This window comes from Mastigoproctus giganteus, chromosome 8 (assembly GCF_048544385.1).
Source record: "Mastigoproctus giganteus isolate SK-2022 chromosome 8, ASM4854438v1, whole genome shotgun sequence".
Lineage (NCBI taxonomy): Eukaryota > Metazoa > Arthropoda > Arachnida > Uropygi > Thelyphonidae > Mastigoproctus > Mastigoproctus giganteus.
Genome location: NC_143582.1, coordinates 131,040,910 through 131,066,923, shown reverse-complemented (window position 1 = coordinate 131,066,923; position 26,014 = coordinate 131,040,910). Strand labels below are relative to the sequence as shown.

General features: G+C 39.1%; 1 protein-coding gene across 3 annotated transcripts in view; it reads right to left on the bottom strand.

The window, feature by feature from the left end:
- Nucleotides 1-26,014, bottom strand: part of LOC150081822 (MORN repeat-containing protein 3-like) — a 175,488-nt gene that overhangs the window by 105,983 nt on the left and 43,491 nt on the right. For all 3 annotated transcript variants that reach the window (XM_090378913.1, XM_090378914.1, XM_090378915.1), the window contains exon 2: nt 14,113-14,267. In XM_090378913.1, the coding sequence (XP_090235039.1) occupies nt 14,113-14,267 (155 nt within the window). The remainder of the gene's footprint in view (nt 1-14,112; nt 14,268-26,014) is intronic.

Genomic DNA, 26,014 nt, shown 5'->3' with positions numbered 1-26,014 from the left:
ACACTGCTGCTCCTGCCCACCTGGCTATGGAGGCGCCTAGTCCCCTCCCTCCTCCTTTCTCTGCTATGGTCAGTCTCTCAATGGCCAGCTTTGGCAGCTCTTCATCGTCATTATCCTGGTTGGTCTCATAATCTCCACCAGCTTTGTTTTGGGCCAATCTACAATCCTGAAGGAGTACATGGTACTTGGACTGCAGAAGTGTGTTTACTGCCTGATAAAAACATTCAGCTTTGGTTTTATCAGGCTTCTCAGCTCTGATCATATTTCTCAGTCAAGCAGGCCTTGATCTCCTTGTATTCTAACTGGTGAGCCTGCATCATCCCCAAATATTTGTAGGTCTCTCCCTCTGTCATGGCTTCAGTCTCTTCATCCAACTGGGTGTCTTTGATGTAATCATAGGTCTTGAATTTGTCTAGGCCAAATTGCACGCTGATGTCAGTGCTGAACTCTTTGATGATCCAGAGTAGCTGTTGTGGTTGATTCTTGGTTGTGGCTTTTGAGTTTGATGTCATCCACGTACATCAAATGAGACAGGATATACAGGTTCTTCCTCCCTTTTTTTAAGGTATATCTGCATTTGCTGTTATTAAGGTATATCTGCAGCTGTTATTGAGAATAGTGGATGGTGGGCTAGACAGAACCATAGTGGTCTCAGGGCATCTCACTGGAAGATTCCTTTCTGATGGGGATCAGTCTGATCCCGATGTTCTCAACCTTGATCATGGTTCTCCATTTTGCCATGGTTGCTAATAGAAAGTGTGTAGGTGTTGGGTTCACTTTATAGATCTTCAGTGTCTTAATCAGCCAGCTATGGGGCATTGAGTTAAAGGCTTTGCGGCAGTCAATGTAAGCTGGTTTCAGTGCTTCTTGCAGATTAGCTCCATAACTGCAGCATTAATGGTCAACTGCATCCTTGCATCCTTTGCTCACCTGCTTACATCCCTTCTGCTGCTCAGCCATGATGTTCTGGCTCCTAAGCTGTCTGATACTTTCTTAATTATTCAGCTGCTCAGGATCTTGCACATTGTTTGGAGACAGGTGATTGCTCTGTATTTTGTATGGTTTGTGGTGTCATTGTCCTTAGTCAGAGACTCTGAGATTGTGTCAGGGTGCTTCACTATCTGGGTAAACTGCTCTGCTGTGCCCGTGTGGGACTGCAGCTGAACTTCTTGTACCAGTAGTTGTGGATGTTATCTATTCCTGGGGTTTGCCAATTGTTGGACTTCCTACTTAACAGTGGTGTATTCAGGCCGGAACAACGTTCGGTACTTATGACATTTAGAAAAAATGTAGAAAATCATTAAATTTATACACCTAATACAGGTCGACCACCACTAATCCGGCCATAGGTAATCTGGTTCCTCCGCTAATTCGGACATATTCCACGAACATAATTTCAAATTTCCCAGGTAGGTGCACCGACCTGCCACTACTGTTTTGGTGGCGTTGGTTGCAGCATCAGCTGTCGGCGCGAACTCGTAAACATTGGCAAGCCATTCCCACTTGTTTTTCTGCTTTTATTATTATAACCTGCTCACATTTAGCCCCAGCCATGGTTCCAATGCATAAAGGAAGTGCAAGTGACTCTCGTGGTGTAAAACGCAAACACCATATATAGTCCATAACAGATAAAGTTGACTTCTAAAAAAACTCGACAGTGGTGTGCCTGTGAGAAGTTTAACTCTGCTTAATTGTAAATTCCGGTAATTTCTCTTATTTTAGTAATTTTCTTTTAGCCATTCCTTTTAGATTTTTTTTTTTTTAACAACAAACTTCTACAAACTTGTGAAAAAACACAACACAATATGATGGATAATACAGTGCGCTAAGGAACTTGTTTTCACAAAATCTCTAACAATACGGAAAAACTTATTGCAACATTTGAGAGTTTATTTTTATCACAATTAGTTGTATTGCAGCGCTTGCCGCCTGTGCAATAAACTAATCACAAATGACCTTCATATGTATGCCGTAAATCGTCACACATATGTGACCGACACGGCTTCAAAAGAAATAAAGTAACCTACTGGGCCATGTCGGCCACATATATGCAACATAAAAAAAACTTTTTTTTTTTTTTGATATTTTAAGCGAATAAAACGACAACACTGACATTACAATATTATTTTAGAATTACTAATCAAATTATTTGCTAAATATTTTTTGGCTCCTGGGAAATTTTTTTTCTTAAACTAGCTTGGCAGTCAATGTGTTAAAGGTAGGATGAGGTGGTTAGCTGTTGGGTAAACTGTATGTGCTAAAATAACCACCGGTGATTTGGCAAATTCACTAATCCGGCACCCCACAGGTCCCAACATTGCCAAATTAATGATGATTGACCTGTATTATGAAACAACGGCATAATCAAAGGGAAGGGAGTAATATCTATTTTGCCCATTGCTACTAAAAATATATATTAATAGTAATCTTTAAAATTAATAGATTTCTTTAAAAATTTATTTAAAATCAAAAATATAAATTTTGCAATGAAACTTGAAAGTTTCTTACTAAAGTACAATGTGTTAGATAAACAGATCCAGCGAATGAGATATACTGTGATGCGTGTGAAAGCTGCATTTTGATTCGCCATGAGCTGAATGCTAGAACTGGTTGTTCTATGAACTGTGAGTCTGCAGTCTGAATCAGTTACTGTAGAGTCGATGTGGCGTTATCATATAGTCTTCTGGAGAATGAGCGTTCCGGTACTATTACCTCAGGGGCTAATATCTGGTGAGTATGGGCTTAGCAAACCCTGGGTCCTGAGCTAGATATGATTCTTCTCTTTCTTGCTTTCTTGGTGATTCCCTTCTACTTCTGACTCTCTCTCTCTCTCTCTCTCTCTCTCTCTCTCTCTCTCTCTCTCTCTCAGGGTAATGCGGGAATGTTTTTTTTTGTCTGGTGCAGCATAAGCCTCAGGCTTCCTTGCACCATATGGCTAATAATAATAATATTTTTTTTAGCAATACACCTCTGCTACTGAATCTCCAGTTTTGTCATCTTTCATACATCCTTGGTTTTCTCTCCAGGGGGTAGGTACAGCTGTTACGGCTAACTTTATTGTTCCACAGGTTACCTCAGAATTCCTTGTGAGCCTTCTTTCCCCTCTTGTTCGATTATTATTATAAAAAAACAGATTTTTTCTTTTTTTTATGAGATTTTTTCTGCCCCATGATGGTACTAGTACCAAGTGCATGGGGTGGTTGGTTGTGTCTAGTTACTATTATTATTATTGTTACTGTCAGCTGAGGAACTCTCTTACTACCCTAAAGGTGTTCAGGATTGTAGCTTTCTGTTGGCTGAGGAACTCTCTTACTATCCTACAGGTGTTCAGGATTATAGCTTTCTGGAGGCTCTCTGACAGGGCCGTGCAAATGGCAGGTGCAGTGGGATGCGAAGCACCATGGCCCCAATTTAAGGGACCCCAATCGAGGGAGCCATCAATGTCTCGTTTGTTTGTTATTTGGTTTTTAGGAGCATTAGCAACAACTAAGACGATATTGCTCCGGGATATGCAGTGGTCATTCCCTGACCTTTCCACATCCTCTGTATTTGGTGGTGATGCGCTCGAACCCCGGTCTAATCAAGAAGCGTGTGCTACGCACTGCTGCTCCTTCCCACCTGGCTACGGAGGCACCTATAAATGTCTCAACATAAATAAATGAGGCCCCTTAGCCCCTTTTGCATCCTGGCTCCTAAGTACTTTTGCATGGCCCTGCTCTTTGACACCATGCCAGTCGTTGACATGATGATTGAGATGATCATTATCCCACACATCCTTGACTTTCTCTCTCAGGTCTGAGTACCTCCTGATCTTTTCCTTGTATGTTTTCTGGAGGATGCTGGTGTTGAGCACCACTATACTGAGCAGGTAGGTAACCATTTCCTTCTTGTCAATGACAGTTATTTCTGGTCTATTTGTGTGGGACCACCTTGTCCGTTATGATGGCATGGTATAGTCTGTGAATAGAGGTCTCCAGTACAGCCTGATGCTTGTGCTAGGGTAAACTTTCTTTATAGCTGGTATTTTTGTGCTAGTTTATGATGTATTATCCTGGTCACCTGGTCATGTCTGTGAGTGTATTCTGTCAGACTGATCACACTGCATCCTGCTGTGGTGATGGGCTGGATTGTTTCTGGGGCCAGCTTGCATTGACAACATGTCATTTTGTTACTCCAGGGTCCTTGCCAATGTATTTCCTGTAGTTCTCGTGTTGATTACCTGATCTTGGATGGCGAGCATTAATCCTTCAGTCTCAGGGAAGAGTCTTCCATTTGTGAGCCAACATTGGAAGCCATCTTATCTATGTAGTCTCTGCCATGGAGTGTCTCCTTTGTGCATCTTACTGTCTTTGATTCTTCTGTCTGAGTAAGTGTGGTCCCCTTGTTGAAGTTGAGTGTTATGTGCTGTTTGTCTTGCTTTCTTATGGCTTGGTAGATTGGTGCAGTGTTCTCTCTAGAAGTAATCCCGGTTCTAAATTGCCTTTTTCTGTTGTTCAATTAGGTCAATTATTTTTATTCTAAAGTTGTTAATTATGCTAGTCCCTTTGGGTAAAGGTTTTTTTTTTTTTTTTTGTATGCTAGCCCCTTCAGGTGCAGGATTTCGCTGGTCTCCAGTTTATTAGAGATGGGATTTTCACCTGCTTGTACCCAGATTTGGGCTTCTTGGGCACGGGAACTGCTGGCATTACTGGTATTACACTTTCTCCAGTGGATGTAGGATTCTTTTCACCACCGTATGTGATTATAGGAGACTGAAACTTGTGCTGCTTCTTCCTATGGGTGCTGGTAATATTACATTTAGTTAATATGTGTATAGTTGGGTCTGCCTCCTCATGGCATGGACGGGTGGGAAGCAGTCTTCCTGGTGATCGGTGCTTCCTGATAGCTAAGTGGCCAGAAACAACTAAAAACACAACACACATTATGCTTTGTTTTGTTTTGTTATTTTGTTTTTAGGAGCATTAGCAACTAAGGCCACATTGCTCCGGGATATGCGGTGGTTATACCCTGACCTTTCCAAATCCTCCGTATTTTAGCATTAGCATTAGTAGAGGCATTTGATGCAAGAAAGCAAGCTTATGCAGCATCAGCCAGAAAAAAAAAAAAAAAACCACTTCCACTTCACCCCTCTGTTCGTTCAAAATACCTGTCCAGCTGAGCCTTAAACTTATTTAGGCTATCAACTTCCACGACAAGGGATGGAAGTCTGTTCCACCAACCAACCACACGCTGGCTAAAGGCAAATTTCCGCACGTCTATTCTACATCTGTCTTTCCTCAATTTGAATTTATGCCCTCTCAGGTGATTATTCTGAGCGAGAGGAAGAATTCCATCAGCATTGAGCATGCTCAAACCATTCAAGGCTTTATACACCTCTATCAGATCACCTCGCTGGTGCCTAGTCTCCAGACACTGTAATTTGCAAAACTTAAGCCTTTCTTTGTAAGAGCACCCCTTTGTTCCATTCACTAATCTTGTTGCTCTTCTCTGTACTCGTTCCAGCAGCTCTACATCCTTCTTGAAATGAGGCCTCCAGACCTGTATACAGTACTCTAGGTGTGGCCTGACCATTGCCTTATACAAGGGAATAATCACCTCCTTATCCCTGCTAGAAAAATTCCTATATATCATTGACAATACATCATGAGCTACTCTTGCAGCCCGTCTGCACTGCTCAGAGAACTTCATATCTGCCTGCACAACCACCCCCAGGTCCCTTTCATTCTCTACCACTGTCAGTGTAGTACCACAGAGTTGATACGTTGCTCTGGGGTTGCTGTTTCCCATGTGTAGTACTTTACATTTGTCAATGTTAAACTTCATTTGCCACCTCTCAGCCCATCTGCTCAACCTTTCCAGATCCTGTTGCAGCAGCATAGTGTCCGTAATGTCCTTGACAACCCTGCCTACCTTTGTATCGTCTGCAAACTTCGACATTAAGCTTGATATACCATCATCAATATCATTTATAAATACAGAAAACAATAATAGACCCAACACTGAGCCCTGAGGAACTCCACTAATAACATTAGTCCACGACGAGCAGTGTCCATTGATTACCACTCTCTGTCTTCTCCCCCTCAACCACCCCTTTATCCACAGCAGCAATTTGCCTCCAATGTCACACTGCTCCAATTTGTGCAGCAGTCTTCCATGTGCAACAGTATCAAAAGCCTTTCTAAGATCCAAGTATATAATATCAAAGTTATTCCCTGCATCCAGTTCCTTTGTGACTGCATCATAGTATCCAATCAAATTGGTCAGGCAAGACTTTCCCTTAACAAAACCATGCTGTGTCCGAGCTATAACTGAAGTCTTGTCTAAATGATCCTGCAGTGCTTCTTTAACTAGTGCCTCCATTAATTTTCCTGGAACAGAAGTTAAACTCACAGGTCTATAATTACTTGTGTCAGTGGTGACGGGCTCGAACCCCAGTCTAATCAAGAAGCGTGTGCTATGCACTGCTGCTCCTTCCCACCTGGCTACGGAGGCGCCTCCACACACTATGCAAACATAGTACTAACTTCATTTCTGGCCATTGTACAGAGTTTTGTATATCATTACAGAGAATCGTAGCAGACATTAACTAATGTTTACGGGCCACCTTACATAATACACAACACATGTCCACATTCAATGAGGTCAGTCAATCCCCTCCCACTTGCTTTCTCAATGGTCAGTCTCTCTCTCTCTCTCGATGGCCACCTTCAGGTGATGTTGGAGTCCCTTGGTCATCATTATTCTGGTCAATCTCATAATCTCCTCCAGCTTGGTGTTGGTCCAATCTATGATTCTGAAGGAGTGCATTAGTACTAGGACTGCATAAGTGTTTATGGATGTGACCATGTTCCTGCCATTCAACTTTGATTTTAGCATGCTTCCCAGCCTCTGATTGTATTTCTTAATACCACCAGAGGCAGGCCTTGGTCTCCATGTGTTCTAACTGGTTCTATCTAGGTTTCTCCCTCTGTCATGGCTGTAGCTGGTACTTTTGGCCAACTGGATGTCTTTTATGAATTTCACGGGACTTGAACTTGTCTGTTTTAATCTGAGCACTCTCCCTGTAACAATGGTATCTTGCTGAGTGCCAGTAGTTTCTGCTTCAGGGTGTCAGGGTATTCTCTGATCCTCTGATTATATGTCTCGTGTTTGGTGTGGATGTTGTCTTTCTTGAGGATTACCTTCACTTTTCTCATCAGCTTCTTACTTACGTTACTCCCTTAGTATTGGGTCAGTTGGCCTATCTTCACTTTTATCTCTTCTGTCTTTTGCTGTAGTCTTCTTTCCCAGGCTGGTCGTTCCTTGTCTTTGCATTTTGTGTTATGTTGGTCTCCATTTTCCCTTCCTTTCATCCGGTTGGCTGCTACAGGAGTACAGTAAATGGCTGTGCCAATGGTATCTAATGTTACTTTGTTGTTGTTGAGACAATCTGGTATTATTCACTTATTTAGATAGTCTGTGCTTGTTAGCAGGAGAGAATGCTTCTACAGGGATAGGATACACTTAAACAGAGTGTTCAATAATATTTCGTGATGCTATCGAGGCAGTGTTAGGTGGATCAGGAAACTGCTAACTTGAAGGGATTCAAGACTAAAAGATAAAAAGTAGCCGCAGGCAGAGGTGAAAGTGATACTTGCACTGCTTCTATTAGAAGGAGCAGCAGCCTAGTAAGCAAGGGGATGGGGATTTCAAGAACTACTGGGAGTCACCATGGGACAAGTAAATATATTGGCTGTATTAGGATAACTAGGAGTAAGAACAGGTGCATGAACACCAGTGCTAGGAGTTTAGTGAATAAATTTTATGAATTTGATGTGCTGGTCAAGACATCAAAGGCAGATACTTTTAGGATATCAGAGACATGGTGTTATATAGATATAAGCAGTGCAAGGTTGAATTTGGGGAGTACAATGTGTACACAAAAAATAGACAGGATATGAAGGGAGGATGGGTTATGCTGTAGTTAAGAAACACATAAAATCTAAGTGCATGCTGGTGGAAGGTGCAAAGTTCAGTCAGGTTGGGGTGAAATAAGCACTGGGAAATCAAAAATGAGGGTGTGTGTGTGTGTGTGTGTGTTATAGGCCTAATGACTCTGATGAGTACAGTGAACAATTGTACAGAGAAATAGAGTGAGTCAGTAAATCAGAATGTCTTATAATGGTGGATTTTAACTTCACAGATATTGACTGGAACTTGTGGATTGGTCACTCACACAATAGTAAGATTTTTTGTGGATTTATTGGATGATTGTTTTCTACAGCAGCACGTTAGAGAGGCAACCAGAGGGAATAATACTCTTGATCTGATTATCAGCAGTAATTATTTGTGCATGAAGAATCTATGGATAAACAAACCACTAGGAGGCAATGATCACAGTGTACTGATGTGGGATTTACTTAAAGATGTTACTATCATCAGGAGTAAAGGGAAGGGTTTTTGTTTTCATAAAGGTGACTACAGTAGTTCCAAACAGTTATTAAATTTATATACAGTGGGACCAACTGATGACATTTCCAACAGAGAATTCTAAATGGGAAGCATTCAAAAAATTAATCTTGGAAGCTACTGGCACTTCATACCAACAGAAAAATACAGTTCAAGGTTTAGGCCTAAATGGATGTCAGATGAACTAATGAGACTCATGGCAGAGAAGAAAAATGCATGGGAAGCACACAAATTATCAGGCAACACAGAAGCCTGTTCTAGATATAAGCGAGTCTGTAATAAAGTCGCAAAGGAAGGCAAATGAAGGCAGATTACAAGAAATCTTTGGCAAAGGATGCAAAGAAAGACTTCCTTACTTATACAGGTTGAAAATCACTAATCTGGCAGCGTTGGGATCTGTAGGGGTGCCGGATCACCTGTAGTTATTTTATCACATACAGTTTACCTAACAGCTAACCACGTCATCCTACCTTTAACACGTTGACTGCCAAGCTAGTTTAAGAAAAAAATTCCCCAGGAGCCAAAAAATATTTAGCAAATAATTTGATTAGTAATTCTAAGATAAATATTGTAGTGTCAGTGTTGTTGTTTTTTCGCTTAAAATATGAAAAAAAAAAAAAGTTTTTTTTTAAGTCGCATATATGTGGCCGACATGGCCCAGTAGGTTACTTTATTTCTTGAGAAGCTGTGTCAGCCAGATACGTGTGACGCTATTACGGCATACATATGAAAGTCGTTTGTGATTAGTTTATTGTACACGCGGCGAGCCCTGCAATAAAACTAATTGCGATAAAAATAAACTCTCAAACGTCGCAATAAGTTTGTCAGTATTGTTAGAGATTTTGTGAAAACAAGTTCATTAGCACGTTGTATTATCCATCAGCACAAATTTACACTTTATTACCATACCAATTAAAAAATTAAATTATATGTGAAAATTGGAAAAATATTTTCCACAGATTAGCAAAATAAAAATAAATTTACACTTACATGCATAGCTTAATTAATACGTACTGTAATATGTACATACTAACTGGTTGATATTTCTGTTCACTGGAACATTTGTGGGTGGGGGTTAAAATTTAAAACAGTAACAAAGATAAGCAATCAATAACAAAACACAGCACACACAAATTGCAAGTAACACAATAAGTGCAAATGAGAATGGAGTAACAAGTTACAAAGCTTAAAAAATAGGAATGAAGAGAAGATTCTGAAAATTTATTTTTTTTATATGATTGAAGATTTCATGGAAGTGTAAACACATTTCACCATAATAACCCACAGAATTCCAGCTGTCAGTGTTTATTATTATTATAATTAGCCATATAGTGCAAGGAAAGCTGAGGCTTTTGCAGCACCAGCCAAAAAAAAAAAAAAAAAATTCTGAGTTACCCCTGAGAGAGAGAACAAGAGCCAGAAATAGAAGGGAATCACCAAGAAAGAGAAGAATGATGATATCCAGCTCAGGACCCTGGTTATTTTAGCACATACCCATGCCCATGCTCACCAGATGTGAGTCCCTGATTATCGCAAATTCAATAAGATCGAGTTTACTATCCATTTATAATAGATTGCAGTAACAGAAAAGCACAACAAAGAGGGGAATGCTAATTATTTTTATTGTTTTATGGTTGTGACCTCCAGAAATCCGAACGAACCATGTAGACTTGTCAGAGACAATCATAGGGTAATCTCGAGTGCTGCAGTCTCCTGCCCTGATTAAACGGCATGATGTCCCAATTAAGCGAAGCTATTTTCTTGATTAGGTTCTGTTCTTAAAGAATTGTTCCAAATAAAAGATTGCAGCGATTAACTGGTGACCCAAATAACTGAAATATACTGTATATTAATCTGACACTTAGAAGCAGAATTTTTTTTTTTTGCACCCAAGTTGAAAACCTGAACTGATGTTTGGTCTACTTTCCTAAAGTGGACTAACATACTGCGTGATGGAATCAAAAAAATAATAATAAAAAAAAAATAAAAGTACTTGAAAAATTCCTGGCACTACATAACAATTTTAATTTCAGTTCTATTGCTGTGTAGCACCAGGAACAAATAAACAGAAAAAGTCAAAACCAGTAATAATACATTAAATACAATGGTAATAAAAGAAGTTAGATTATAAGTTTTTTTAATTTTAATTGCTATTTTCATTTGAAGGGGAGGAAAAAAATTTCATTTTGTCGTGTCATTAACAACTGTTATGAAAAGAAAACCGAAATACTGCAAGACATCTGTTAACTCAACATTCCAGAACTTTATTTTTCTAGTGCCACTAATTTTTCAGAACAATATCAAAGTTTAAAGCAGTAAAAAAGACAGCATTCGGTTTAGATGCTGTCTTTTTTACTGCTTTCAAAACTTTATTTTATTATATTATAAAAAAGATAGCTATACCTAAATGATATAATAAAATGGTCATGAGCAGGTAGAATAGATTAATTCTGCTGGAATGACATCATGAACAGGTAGAATAGGTGAAGTCTGCTGGAATGACATCATGACATCAGTTGATTCCACTGTACAGAACTTAAAAAAAAATCACTGAGACCACTGTAGTTGTCTTTATGAAAAGGAACGGGGTTTTTGCTTTTGTAAAAGCGACTACAGTGGTCTCAGAGATTTTTTAGATTCTGTACAGTGGGACCACAACAGCAAATTCTAAATGAGAAGCGTTCAAGGAAGTAATTTTGGAAGCTACTAGGCTTTTTGTTCCAACTAAGAAATACTGCTCTAAGTTCAGGCTCAAATGGATGTCGGCTGAACTAATGACACTTGTGGCAGAGAAGAAAAATGCATGGGATGCATGTAAATTGTCAGGCGACACAGAAGCCTATGTTAGATACAAGCTAGTCTGTAATCAAGTCACAAAGGAGGTTAGGCAAGCAAAGGCAGATTATCTTTGGCAAAGGATACAAAGAAAAACAGCGATGACTTCTTTACTTATATAAACTCTAAAAGGAAGGGGGTGAATTAGATTGGTCCACTTGATATCAATGGTTTGACTGTAGATCATTCTCAGATAGCTGCCAAACTAAATGAGTATTTTGCATCTACATTCACACATGAGGAGTTATTCAAGGAGGAGGAGGAGAGGACCAGATGTTTATTAAACTCTAACAGGGAGTTACATGATTTTGTAATAACTGAGAGCAAAGTGGAGGAGAAATTGTTGAAGTTAAACATAAGAAAAGCACCCAGAGTGGATGAGATCTATCCAGTTATATTAAAGGATGCAGCAAAGGAAGTAAGCAAATCCTTAGCCATAATTATGAGAACATCCTTGGATGCGGGGAAAGTCCCCATGGACTGGAGTTGTGAAAATGTATCTCCAATTCACAAAGGGTGACAAGTGTAATTACAGACCTGTTAGTTTGACTTCTGTACCACAAGTTTCAATAATAGTCACTGGTTAAAGAAGCATTGCAAGATCATCTAGACAAGACAGCAGTAATAATTCAGGCACAGCATGGGTTTGTCAAAGGGAAGTCTTGTCTAACCAATTTGATTGGATACTATGATGTGGTCACAAAGGAACTGGATGCAAAAAATAATTTTGATATCATAAACTTAGATTTCAGGAAAGCTTTTGATACTGTTGCACATGGAAGACTACTGTACAAATTGGAGCAGTATGGCATTAAGGGCAAGTTGCTACAATGGATAAAAGGATGATCGAGTGGGAGAAGACAGAGTGGTGATCAATGGGTACTGCTCTACGTGGATTAATGTTATTAGTAGTGTCCCTCAGGGTTCGGTGTTGGGCCCATTGTCGTTTTGTATATTTATCAATGATATTGATGAAGGTATATCAAGCTTAATGTCAAAGTTTGCAGATGATACAAAGGTTGGCAGGGTTGTTAATAACAGTATGCTGCTGCAACAGGATCTGGAAAAGTTGGGTAGATGGGCCAAGAAGTGGCAACTGAAGTTTAACATTGATAAATGCAAAGTACTGCATATGGGTAGCAGTAACACCAGAGAAATGTACCAACTATGTGGTGTTACACTCAAGGTAGTGGAGAATGAAAGAGAACTGTGGGTAATAGTGCAGTCAGATATGAAGTTTTTTGAGCAGTGCAGACAGGCTGTCTGAGTAGGTCATGGGATCTTATCAATGATATACAAGAATTTTTCGAATAGGAATAAGGAGGTGATTATCCTCTTGTATAAGGCAATAATCAGGCCACAACTTGAGTACTGCATCCAGGTCTGGAAGCCTCATTTAAGGAAGGATATAGAGTTGCTAGAATGAGTACAGAGAAGAGCAACAAGACTGGTGAAGGGAACAAAGGGGTGCTCTTATGAAGAAAGGCTTAAGTTCTGCAAATTGCAGCTTCTAGAACTAGGCACCTGCGAAGCGATCTGATTGAGGTGTATAAGGCCTTGAATGGATTGAGCAGGCTCAATATTGATGGGATCCTTCTTCTTGATCAGATTGTAAACTTGAGGGGGCAGAGATTCAAAGTGAGGAAAGGCAGTTGCAGAACAGATGTGCAGAAGTTTGCCTTTAGCCAGCAGTAGCTGATTGCTGAAACAAACTTCCATCTGTTGTTGTGGAAGTTGATAGCTTAAATAAATTGAAGGCAGAACTAGACAAACATTTGGAATGAATGGATCGGTGAAATGGGAATGTTTTGTTTTTTTTTTTTTTTTGGCTGATGCTGTATAAGCTTGCTTTCTTGCATCATGTGCCTCTATTAATGCTAATGTAAAGAGAGGCTTAATATTTTTATACTGGACATCAATGAAACACCATTTCAGAATAGACACTGGTGTATACAGGAATACCTCGCATAGTACAGTTTCACTATAGTGCAGTTTATAAATTGAAAAAAAAATTAACTGTGTTACACACCAATACATCTGATACACTGTATATTTATGTATGTATTATAATGCCAGCACATAGGCCAATGTGTTATGGATTCCAGGCCACACTGACTGTTGTCTCAACTCCCATTATATACGGACTCTGCTAGCATTCATACATTAGTAAACACTCTAGATTCCGAGCGGTGAGGTCATTAACTGTGCGTAAGCTGTACAAATATTTTTCGCTGTGTATTTTTATTAAAGATTATTTTTTTAAAAACGTTACACCTTTATATGCAAATATGAGTGGAAAGAAGAAATGTAATGGCACTGAGAGTTCTTCTAGATTCAAACATCATATGAGGTATGAAAGTAAGGCAGGTGTTGCAAAATGACATTCGATGTTACAAAGAGATGTATGCAGATAAAAAGAAGGAAAAACTGTGCAAACTAAGCTGATCAGTTATTTTTCAAAATAATAAACAGTACATACTTCACTTATATTCTTTTGGTATGTACATACTGGAATAAAAATCATTTGTACTGTACTTACTAGTATTTTTCATTTTTATCATTTTAGTTTCTTTTTTTGCAAGAACTTCATGTGCATCAATTTATAATACACAAACACATATATATTTTTGCAACTCGACCCATATAATCAAATTGTCGGAACGCTTTACATTAAAATACATACTAATAATACCTCGATCAGCGCAATTTTGCATAGCGCGGTATTTTTTTGGCACGAATTAACCGCACTATGCGAGGTATTCCTGTACTATCCTACTTCATTTCAATAATTATTTATAAAAGAAGAAGAATTTAAGATCTGTATCTTACATGGCACTGGTCTTTTTTCCAACCACCTACATAACAGCATGTATAATTTCCTTTTGAATCAGGAATACTTAAAGTACCATGGCCGCTTCTTTGACCCATTTCCCATTCCCCACTATAGATTTCTCCTGTTGTGTGCCAAAGATAAGTTCCTTTACCTAAAATGTAATGCAATAATACATTGTAAACTCTACCACAAAATAACTACAATAACTGAAGAGATATAATCCTTATCACACCTTTTAAAACAATCTTAAATCATATGCAGAACAATTTTATTAAAAAAGTCTCTGTTTCCTGCCTTTCAACAATAAATGTTTACCTGATGATTATTTTTAAACCCCTCCTCCCTATGTACATGTAAAACACATGTACATAGATATATGTGTACCTGTTTTTGTGAAAGCATGGCACCTTGGGTATTATGTCCAGACCTCACCTGGCCCCCCTCTCCCAAATCATTGGCCATCATTTTAGATGCTGGTATTAACTAATGATTTTAATCACAATAAGCAAATTTAAAACTTAAGTTTATATTATAATATTCGATTCATACCTAATTACTGTAGTTAAATATATTTATGGCCAACATATATTTTACTGGCCATACTAGCAGGTTGCCCTGCTACGTTGCAAAAAAAGATCAAAAGACTAAATAACAAAGCGCTGAAGTATGGAATGAAGATAAACATGACGAAAACAAAGGAAATGATGATTGGTAAAAGGTTAATTCCCTTCCAAATTGAGATCGATAGAGTAAGAATAGAACAGGTAGAGCACTTTAGGTATCTGGGAACAGCTATTTGCACAGGACATTTCATGTCAAACTGAAATTCAATTCAGAATTGCAATGGCAAAACAATCTTTCAAGAATAAACTGTCCTTGATTAAACAGAAGAAGATGTCACAAGAAATTAGGAAGAAGATAATAGACATATCTGGTCAGTGGCACTATATGCAGCAGAGACGGATTCTAACAAAGAGAGACAAAAGGTGACTTGAGGCCTTCGAGATGTGGTGCTGGCACAGGATGTAAAAAATTAAATGGACTGCAAAAGTGTCAAATGTGGAAGTATTAAGACGTGTCCAAGAACAAAGGAAAATTCTATGTAGAATAAGATCAACTAGACTCAAATGGGTGGGCCACATGATTTGACATGGTGCTTTGCTTCTGGATGCAATAGAGGGGACTGTGGAGGGAAAATGCCCTAAAGGTAGACCAAAAAAGACCATCAGAATGTTACTTGATTAAGAAGAAATTTGAAATTTTGAAGAACTAAAACAAGCAGCACAGGAGAGACAAAAATGGTGACAGCTCAGCACAGGAACTGACCAGTCACAAGACTGAATTACTGATGATGATATATTTTACAACTTCAGCCTTAAAAAAAAAAAGAAGAAAAATGCACTTTTTATTATTTAACCCATTATCTTTATTTACGATTGTTCTTTTACAAATATAAATGAGTACATTATCATATCATAATCCACAGCAACCCAGTTATTAATTTGGATGTGGTAGGCTCATTCTCCATTTCAAAGCAAGAGCAAACAGCCTCACTGGCCCATCTCTCCCAGTGGGAGAGGGTGTGTGTGTGGGGGGGGGGCTAAATTGGAGTCCCTTCACGATATCCAGGACAACTTACCTGTCCCCTTCCCATTGACTATGTTATATTTTATAAACTGTGCATTATGAATGGAGTTTAAGAATATTGTATTATATCAAGGTGCATGGTAGCACACCAAGTTCTTAAACAAGGTGCCTGCACCTTTTACTCAAACCAACAAATACCTGTTTTCACACCCCTGTATTTCTTAACATGAAAAAGTCAGAATAAAATCTTGGATTTCTGAAAGACTGAACTCTCAAGACAGAATATACCAGATTTAATTTCTTTGGGGTGGGCCACTGTCTTACTGTAGAGCCTCAAAAATGGCAGTTTTTGCTGTCTGACTGACTCACTCACTCATGAAAATTCTAACATATTTCTGATTAAGTTAGAGACTTGAAATTTGGTACAGTTTTAGGACAGTCTTTCCTGGTAATGGGAAAATTAATAAAACTATGACAAATTATCTACGGCCTGTATACATTAAAATAACAGCATGAGTGATAGTTTGTAATTAATACAAATGATTATTTTCATTAATTACACTTAGTTTGTGCACACCTTGATACACTGCAGACCATTATTTTCTGCATGTGTCCCTGCATTACTATGATATCTACCACTGCTTAAACATGATCATAACACAGCATGTTAATATGTTGAAAGTTTTATAACTCTACAAAAAGATTTGATATCTCAACAAAAAACAAAAACTTGTAAAACAAAGTAAGCAAAGTTCTTTTGCTCACCTACACTGCAAAAAGGTTTGAGATCAAACAGTGATGCCAAGTTCTTCATAACCACAGCCATGAAAATCATTGAGATGAAAAAGTTATGCCAAGTTTGCTATTGGCTAACAAGATTAATGTCATGAACTTGGCAGATTCACCAAACCTGGAATAAATGAAATTTAAATAATATGGTGAATCCACCAAGTGTATGACAACTTTTAATCTGGTTAGCCAGTAGCAAACTTGGCATAACTTTTTTCATCTCGATGGTTTTCATGGCTGAGCCTATAACAAACTTGGCACAACTTTGTGATATCGATGCTTTTCGTGGCTGTGGTTATGATGAACTTGGCATCACTGTTTGATCTCAAACTTTTTTCTTGGTGTTGATTTTTGCAAACCTTGTAAAAGAACTTGGCTCACTTTTTTATAAGTTTTTGTTTTTTGATGAGATTAAGAATATACTTATTATTATTATTGTTATTATTTAGTTTTTAGGCGCATTAGCAACTAAGGCCATGTTTCTCCAGGGATATGCAGTGGTCATTCCCTGACCTTTCCGCATCCTCCGTATTTGGTGGTCATGGGCTCGAACCCTGGTCTAATCGAGAAGCGTGTGCTATGCACTGCTGCTCCTGCCCACGGAGGCGCCCCAAGAATATACTGTAATTTATACCGTGCCCATCATATTAACATTGTTTCTACAGAAATAAAAGCAAGAATTTTTTTTGCTGTAGGAGTGAGTTTGTGTGTTTTTGCATACTAGTCAGTGGCGGATTTCTGCGCAGGCACACAAGCCTGGGGGCCTCTTAAATCGAGGGGGCCCCAAATCTCAGGTCTCAAAAAAAAAAATAAAATTGTTTCATTTGGAATTTTTACACTCATCTTTATTACCGTTACTGAATAAAACTATAATTTAATATGAGAAGTTAGTAAACTCTTATGTGAATATCCCCACATATTATATGAAATATCTGTGTGAACTAAGTGAATCTGAAGTAGAATACATATTATCATTAATGCTACATTCTATGTATTAATGTTAGATTTGGGAGGGATGGTAGTTGTGTCATTTTTTTCATTTAAACATTAGTTGAAATATGTATGAAAGAATTGTGCAACCAAAATGATTAAAATCACAACACCAAATCTAGAGCACGTGCTATAGTAAAAACGTGCTCATAGAATGCACACTGTAGTGGTACAGAAAATATTTAGAGGGGGGCCCTCAAAATTGAATTGCACCTGGGGCCTCTCAAGTGCTAAATCTGCCACTGATACTAGTGGTAGGTAACTTCTAATTAACCAACTACTAGAATTACCTTATGACTGCTAAATCACATGTTGGCCTGGAAAGTCACATGTGAATACCTCACATCTGGATGTGAATATTAGAAATGCCCTTTTTCCTGTGTGCTTAGATTCAGTAATGATTACTAGACATAGAAACAATTTTTTAGAAAAGCCTAAAAATCCCTATGATTTTGCAATTACAGTGTTATTTACTAAAACAAAATTTTGCCAACTGCAAGTTAATGATTCTTTAATGAAGCCTGCTGTTTCTGCATTATATTTTATGTTATTATCATAAACAGAAGTCAGGGTTATCATCAGTAAAAATATCTGCTTTTGTCTGGGAATATAAATGTTCTTTAAAATGAGCACCAGAGCATAGACAATTTTTTTTCCCTCCTCGGTGCTGATGGACATTCGAGAAGTCACAGCTGTTTGTTAGAGCACTGTTTCTCAAACTGGAACATAGTGGTGTGCTATCACAGCAAAACTATGGACAAGATTTAGAGTCACTGGAAGAAGTCACTGGTGTGGCATCTGAGAGACTACTTTTTAAAATTTTTTCCACTTTTTTTAAAAATTTGTAAATGAAATCAAATCTTGCAGTATACCTTTGCCCACATATATTCTCTAACTGGTTATACACTATTTTCTGTTTTCATTTTGATACTATGAATTACAAGCCATTACATTTTTGTTTGGCATTTAACAGACACCAGGCAAACAACTGCATCCAGCCTTCTAGGTAATTCCCATGTGGCATACAACAGATATTACATGGGCACACCAGCAATGGGGGGGGTCTAATCCTTTTGTAGAGCTTTGGTTTCGTCAGCAAAATGCAAACAACTGGCAAAACAAATGTTTACATTACATCTGCCAGATGTAATGTGAGTGTCAGGGATGAGGGACTGCAAAAATTCTAAAAAAATAATAAAAACTTTATTATTATTATTGGTTTCTCTTGTTCAGTTTCTATATTTCAGTATTTTTTAATTGAGTTTAGCAAATCACGATTAATAGAACACTGTTTTCAATTCAGCAAAAAAGCTAAAATATTACTTTTTTATAATTAAAACAAAAAGGGATGTCTCACAGATGCCACACAAACATCTCTGTTAAATTGAGGGTGCAAGTGATGAAAGATTAATATGCAGGAGGAAAAGAGTGGGAGAGAAAGACAAGAAAGCCTTGGGAGCCAGCATTAGTGGAGAAGTTAGATAACAGAGCCATCAATCAGCAGTCAGAAAGAAAACTGGCTGCCTACTTAACTGCAAAAACAGAAGAGAGAGAGAGATGGAAGCTTGTGTAAAAGACCGTTTTGTTATAAAAAAAAAACCAAATAACAAACAATAATAAATTCCCATGTTTGTTTGTTATTATTTTTGTTTGTTTGTTATTTGGGTTTTTTTAGGTGCATTAGCAACTTCGGCCATATTTCTCCGGGGATATACGGTGGTCATTCCCTGACCTTTCCACATCCTCCGTATTTGGTGGTCACGGGCTCGAACCTCGGTCTAATCAAGAAGCGTGTGCTATGCACTGCTGCTCCTGCCCACGGAGGCACCCTTGACCGTTTCGTGAAACGTGAAACATAATGATGGCAGCAACTGCTTGAAGCTTTCTAAATGGTATGTTAATGTTCCAAATGTTACATTACTCATTTTTTTGGACAAATTCCATTTGTCCAAAGAGTAACATAAGCTACCATAACACCAGTGGGCTAACAGTAATGGTAACCATATTGACTGTTAATAAGATTGTAACTTGAAACTTTTGGGTGTAGCTTAGAACTCAGAATTCTAAGCATTGAAATTTTTTATTCTGTTACACTGGGATCCTTTCATGTGTCAGTTTTAATATCTTTGATATAATAATATACACTGATAAAGCTTTACATTAAGAAACACCCTCCCATAACTGTTACCTCATGCACGAAATCTGCCACTACCACTACTGTTTAGTGCACAGTCTATATAAGGTCAAAGAACGACACGACAACATTCAGTAGACCAAGCGGAAATGTAACCTAACTTGGTTCTAATGAGGATGGCTACTCAGGCCAAATCAGCTGGGACAAGTACTGTCTAACTTCTTCCAATGTTATTGTACATCCATGTATCATATATCAAGAGCAGACTGATTGTAGGGGCACCAATAGTGAGAGGTCTTAAGCAGACTAACCAAGAATTATTGATTAATGGGTGAGAGGAGAACTGAATAAGCCACAGTAGAATACAACTTAAGTGACCACAGAATACAATACAGAGGGTGACCCATTTCGAATTGGCCATTCATCAGACCCTATGGTTGGGCTATTACACACGGTGGGTGTTATCAGTCTGGAATAGAAGTTGAATTCCATGGGAGCTTGAAACCATCTGAAAGTGGAGGGGAGGTAACTTGACCTTTTTTCTTTAGAATTACTAATTGAATTAACTGATTGAATCACGAACAAAGTCATATTGGAAGTTCTGGTGTTGTTAAAAATGTTCGTAACATGGTTTCACCGGTAAACTTTTTCGAAGTTTGCCCGCTAGTCCACTAGTGGGCAGTTTATCCACTATTCCACCAGTGATTCTAAAAAAAAAAAAAAAAAAAAGGGTCAGGTTACCCCCTCCACTTCAGGAGGGTCCCAATCTCCCATGGGATTCAATTTTTACTTCTGACCGATAAAACTCACTGCATGTTTACTGAGCGAGCAACAATACAAATGCCATTTGTAATGTTGCAAAGTACTTTTACCGGTCAATTTCATCGAACTTTTGCTTGCTTCTCGTGTGGGCTTTCTTTACCTTCACCTTATGAATGTAATAATAATATTAATAGTAATCACTATATAGTACAAGGAAGCCCGACTTATGCTGCACTGGCAAAAAAAAACAAGTAGGTAAGAAAATACAAATTATATGTTGCCCTCCTCACATAGGTATGCATTGAGCTGACCTTTTAATTTATTCAAACTGTCAGCTTCAACTACCTGCAAGGGCAACTTGTTCCAGCTATCAACAACTTGCTGGCTAAAACACTACAATCTAATCTAAACCTCAAGCCCTAAAATTTAAATTTAACTCCTTGTTCTGGAATTCTTTACAAAAGTGAGAAATTCACCTTCATTCATTTTACTAATCCCACTCAGAGCTTTATAAACCTCAATCAGGTCACCTCTGAGGTGCCTGGTTGCCAAGTTATGTAGCCCACATAATCGGAGTCTTTCCGCAAACGGCCATCCTTCTGCAGATCTCGTCATTCAAGCTGCCCATCTTTGAACCCTTTCCCAAAAGCTCAATGTCTTTTTTCAGATGAGGTCTCCATACTTCAACACAGTATTCCAAATGTGATCATACAATTGCCTTATACTTATACTATGATGGACGGTCCATCACAAGCACATGTCTACAGTGGGCACAATAACAGAGACATTGAAGTTTCCTGGTTCAATGAATCACATTTCTGACTGCACCAGCAGATGGAGAGGTATAGGTGCAATATACTCAACATGAGACTTTTGAACCCCACTGCATGAAGGGACTGTACAGATTAGCATTAATAGAGGCACATAATGCAAAAAAGCAAGCTTATGCAGCATCAGCCCAAAAAAAAAAAAAAACTCTCCCATTTCAACCCTCCGTTCGTTCCAAATACCTGTCCAGCCCAGCCTTAAATTTCTTTAGGCTATCAACTTCCACAACAAAGGATGGAAGTCTGTTCCATCAACCAACCATACCCGCTGGCTAAAGGCAAATTTCCACACATCTATCCTACATCTGTCTTTCCTCAATTTGAATTTATGCCCTCTCAAGTGATTATTCTGAGAAAGAGGAAGAATCCCATCAGCATTGAGCATGCTCAAACCATTCAAGGCTTTATACACCTCGATCAGATCTCCTCGCAGGCACCTAGTCTCCAGACACTGTAATTTGCAAAACTTAAGCCTTTCTTCGTAAGCGCAACTCTTTTCATTCACTAATCTTGTTGCCCTTCTCTGTACTCGTTCCAGCATCTCTACATCCTTCTTGAAATGAGGCCTCCAGGCCTGTATACAGTACTCTAGGTGTGGCCTGACCATTGCCTTATACAAGGGAATAATCACCTCCTTATCCCTGCTAGAAAAATTCCTATATATCATTGACAATACACCATGAGCTACTCTTGCAGCCCGTCTGCACTGCTCAGAGAACTTCATATCTACCTGCACAACCACCCCAAGTCCCTTTCATTCTCTACCACTGTCAGTGTAGTACCACAGAGTTGATACGTTGCTCTGGGGTTGCTGTTTCCCATGTGTAGTACTTTACATTTGTCAGTGTTAAACTTCATTTACCACCTCTCAAGTCCATCTGCTCAACCTTTCCAGATCCAGTTGCAGCAGCATAGTGTCAGTAGTGTCCTTGACAAACCTGCCTACCTTTGTATCGTCTGCAAACTTCGACATTAAGCTTGATATACCCTCATCAATATCATTTATGAATACAGAAAACAATAATGGACCCAACACTGAGCCCTGAGGGACTCCACTAATAACATTAGTCCACAACGAGCAGTGTCCATTGATTACCACTCTCTGTCTTCTCCCCCTCAGCCACCCCTTTATCCACAGCAGCAATTTGCCTCCAATGCCACACCGCTCCAATTTGTGCAGCAGTCTTCCATGTGCAACAGTATCAAAAGCCTTTCTAAGATCCAAGTATATAATATCAAAGTTATTCCCTACATCCAGTTCCTTTGTGACTGCATCATAGTATCCAATCAAATTGGTCAGGCAAGACTTCCCCTTAACAAAACCATGTCCGAGCCATAGCTGAAGTCTTGTCTAAATGATCCTGCAGTGCTTCTTTAACTAGTGCCTCCATTAATTTTTCTGGAACAGAAGTTAAACTCACAGGTCTATAATTACTTGTGTCAGCCTTTGATCCTCCTTTGTGAATTGGGGTGACATTTGCACATCTCCAGTCTGTGGGTACCTCCCCTGAGTCCAAGGAAGCTCTCATAATTATGGCTAAGGGTTTGCTTACTTCCTTTGCTGCCTCCTTTAATATAACTGGATAGATCCCATCCACCCCGGGTGCCTTTCTTGTGTTTATCTTCAACAATTTCTCCTCCACTTTACTCTCAGTTATTACAAGATTCTCTAGTTTACTGCTAGAGTTGAATACACCTCTGGCTTTCCCCTCGCTAAATGACTCATCATGTGTGAATGTCGATGCAAAATATTCATTTAGTTTGTTAGCTACCTGAGCAGGATCATCAACAGTTGACCCATCGATATCAAGTGGATCAATCTGATTCATCCCCTTCCTTCTAGAGTTTACATAAGTAAAGAACTCTTTGCTGTTTTTCTTTGCATCCCTTGCCAAAGATTTCTCGTAATCTGCCTTCGCCTGCCTAACCCCCTTTGTAACTTGGTTACAGATCAACTTGTATCTATCATAGGCTTCTGTGTCGTGTTAATTTGTATGTATCCCATGCATGTTTCTTCTCTGCCATATGCCTCATCAGTTCATCTGACATCCATTTAGGCCTAAACCTTGAACAGTATTTCTTAGTTGGTATGTAAAGCCTAGTAGCTTCCAAGATAAGTTCTTTGAATGCTTCCCATTTTGCATTTGCTGTTGGTAACATCATCAGTTGGTCCCACTGTATAGAATTTAAATACTGTCTCAGTCCATCGTAGTCGCCTTTACGAAAGCAATAACCCTTCCCTTTACCCCTAATGGTAGTTACCTCTTTGAATAAATCCCACTTCATCATACTGTGATCACTGCCACCTAGTGGTTCATTTATCTGCAGATTCTTAATGCATGAAGAATCACTACTGATAATCAAATCAAGAGTATTGCTCCCTTTAGTTGCATCTTGAACATGCTGATGTAGAAACAATCATCCAATAAATCCACAAAAGCCTTGCTAATGTGTGATGACTAACCCACAAATTCCAGTCAATATCTGGAAAATTAAAATCCCCCATTATAAGACTCTCTGATTTACTGGCCCACTCTATTTCCCTGTACAGTATCTTATTATACTCATCAGAGTCATTAGGCCTATAGCACACTCCTACTCTCAATTTTGATCTCCCAATGCTTATGTCACACCAAACTGACTCGACGCTGCACTGTCCAGCGATGTCCACTGGCTTCACTTCCTTGGATTTTATGTATTTCTTAACTAATAGCATAACCCCTTCTCCCTTCCTATCCAGTCTGTCCTTTCTCTAGACGTTGTACTCCCCAAATTGCAGTTCTGCATTCCTTATATCTGTGTGACACCACGTCTCTGATATCCCAACAATATCTGCCTTTCATGTTTTGAGCAATACCTCAAATTCATCAAATTTATTTACTAAACTCCTAGCATTGGTGTACACGCAAGTATACATGCACCTATTTCTATTCTTAGCTACCCTAACACAACCCATGTGTTTACTTGTACCGCAATGACTCCCGGTAGTCTCTGAAATATCCTGCATTTTGTTTTTCAGGCTTCTGCTCATTCCAATAGAAGCAGTGCAAGAATCTCTTTCACCACTGCCAGTGGCTACTGTTAATCTATTCGTCTTTGTCTCCCCCCAAGCTAGCAGTTTTCCGACCCACCTAACACTGCCTCGATAGCATCAGCAAATATTCTTGCACCCTTACTGTTTAAGTGTATCCCATCCCTGTAGAAGCAATCTCTCCTGTTAAAAAGTACAGTCCAGGCTGAAAAAAATTCTACCCCTTGAGCCTTGCACAATCTTTCCAGGGCCGAATTGATCGACAAGGCTCATCATATACTCCCTCCTATCGTGTCTGGGCAGAATTGCAGGCCGGGACCAACCACACCCAACACATTATAACGTCCTGTGTGGTTGGTCCCGGCCTGCAATTCTGCCCAGACACGATAGGAGGGAGTATATGATGAGCCTTGTCGATATCCCAACAATATCTGCCTTTCATGTTTTGAGCAATACCTCAAATTCATCAAATTTATTTACTAAACTCCTAGCATTGGTGTACACGCAAGTATACATGCACCTATTTCTATTCTTAGCTACCCTAACACAACCCATGTGTTTACTTGTACCGCAATGACTCCCGGTAGTCTCTGAAATATCCTGCATTTTGTTTTTCAGGCTTCTGCTCATTCCAATAGAAGCAGTGCAAGAATCTCTTTCACCACTGCCAGTGGCTACTGTTAATCTATTCGTCTTTGTCTCCCCCCAAGCTAGCAGTTTTCCGACCCACCTAACACTGCCTCGATAGCATCAGCAAATATTCTTGCACCCTTACTGTTTAAGTGTATCCCATCCCTGTAGAAGCAATCTCTCCTGTTAACAAGTACAGTCCAGGCTGAAAAAAATTCTACCCCTTGAGCCTTGCACAATCTTTCCAGGGCCGAATTGATCGACAAGGCTCATCATATACTCCCTCCTATCGTGTCTGGGCAGAATTGCAGGCCGGGACCAACCACACAGGACGTTATAATGTGTTGGGTCATGGAGTTTTGTCAATGATATATAGGAATTTTGCTAGCAGAGACAAGGAGGTGATTTTCCCTTTGTACAAGGCAATGGTCAGGCCACACCTTGAGTACTGTGTACAAGTCTGTCTGGAAGCCTCATTTTAGGAAGGATGTAAAGTTGCTAGAACAAGTACAGAAAAGGGCAACAAGATTGGTGACAGAAACAAAGGGTGTGCTTACAAAGAAAGGCTTAAGTTCTGCAAGTTGCAGCATCTGGAGACTAGGCACCTGCGAGGTGATCTGATTGAGGTGTATAAAGCCTTGAATGGTTTGAGCAGGCTCAATGTTGATGGGATACATCCACTTGCTCAGATTAAGATCCTGAGTGGGCATAGATTCAAATTGAGGAAAGACAATTGTAGAATAGATGTGCAGAGGTTTGCCTTTAGCCAGCAGGTAGTTGATTGCTGGAACAGACTTCCATCTGTTGTTGTGGAAATTGATAGCTTAAATAAATTTAAGGCTAAACTAGACAAACATTTGGAGTGATCAGATGGACGAAATGGGTTTTTTTTTTTTGGCTGATGCTGTATAAGCTTGCTTTTTTGCATCATATGCCTCAACTGATGCTAATGCCAGTGATGTGCAAATGAATCAGTCTTAGCTTTTAAATGATTACTTTCCTACGGAAACGTTATTTGCATTCATCATTATTAGTCATTCCAAAAGTATCAGCCGACCGGGCTAGCCGAGTGGGTAAAGTACCTGCCCGGCAACCCAAAGGTCGCGGGTTCGATTCCCGCCTCGGGCTTGGATCAAAGCACTGCAGAA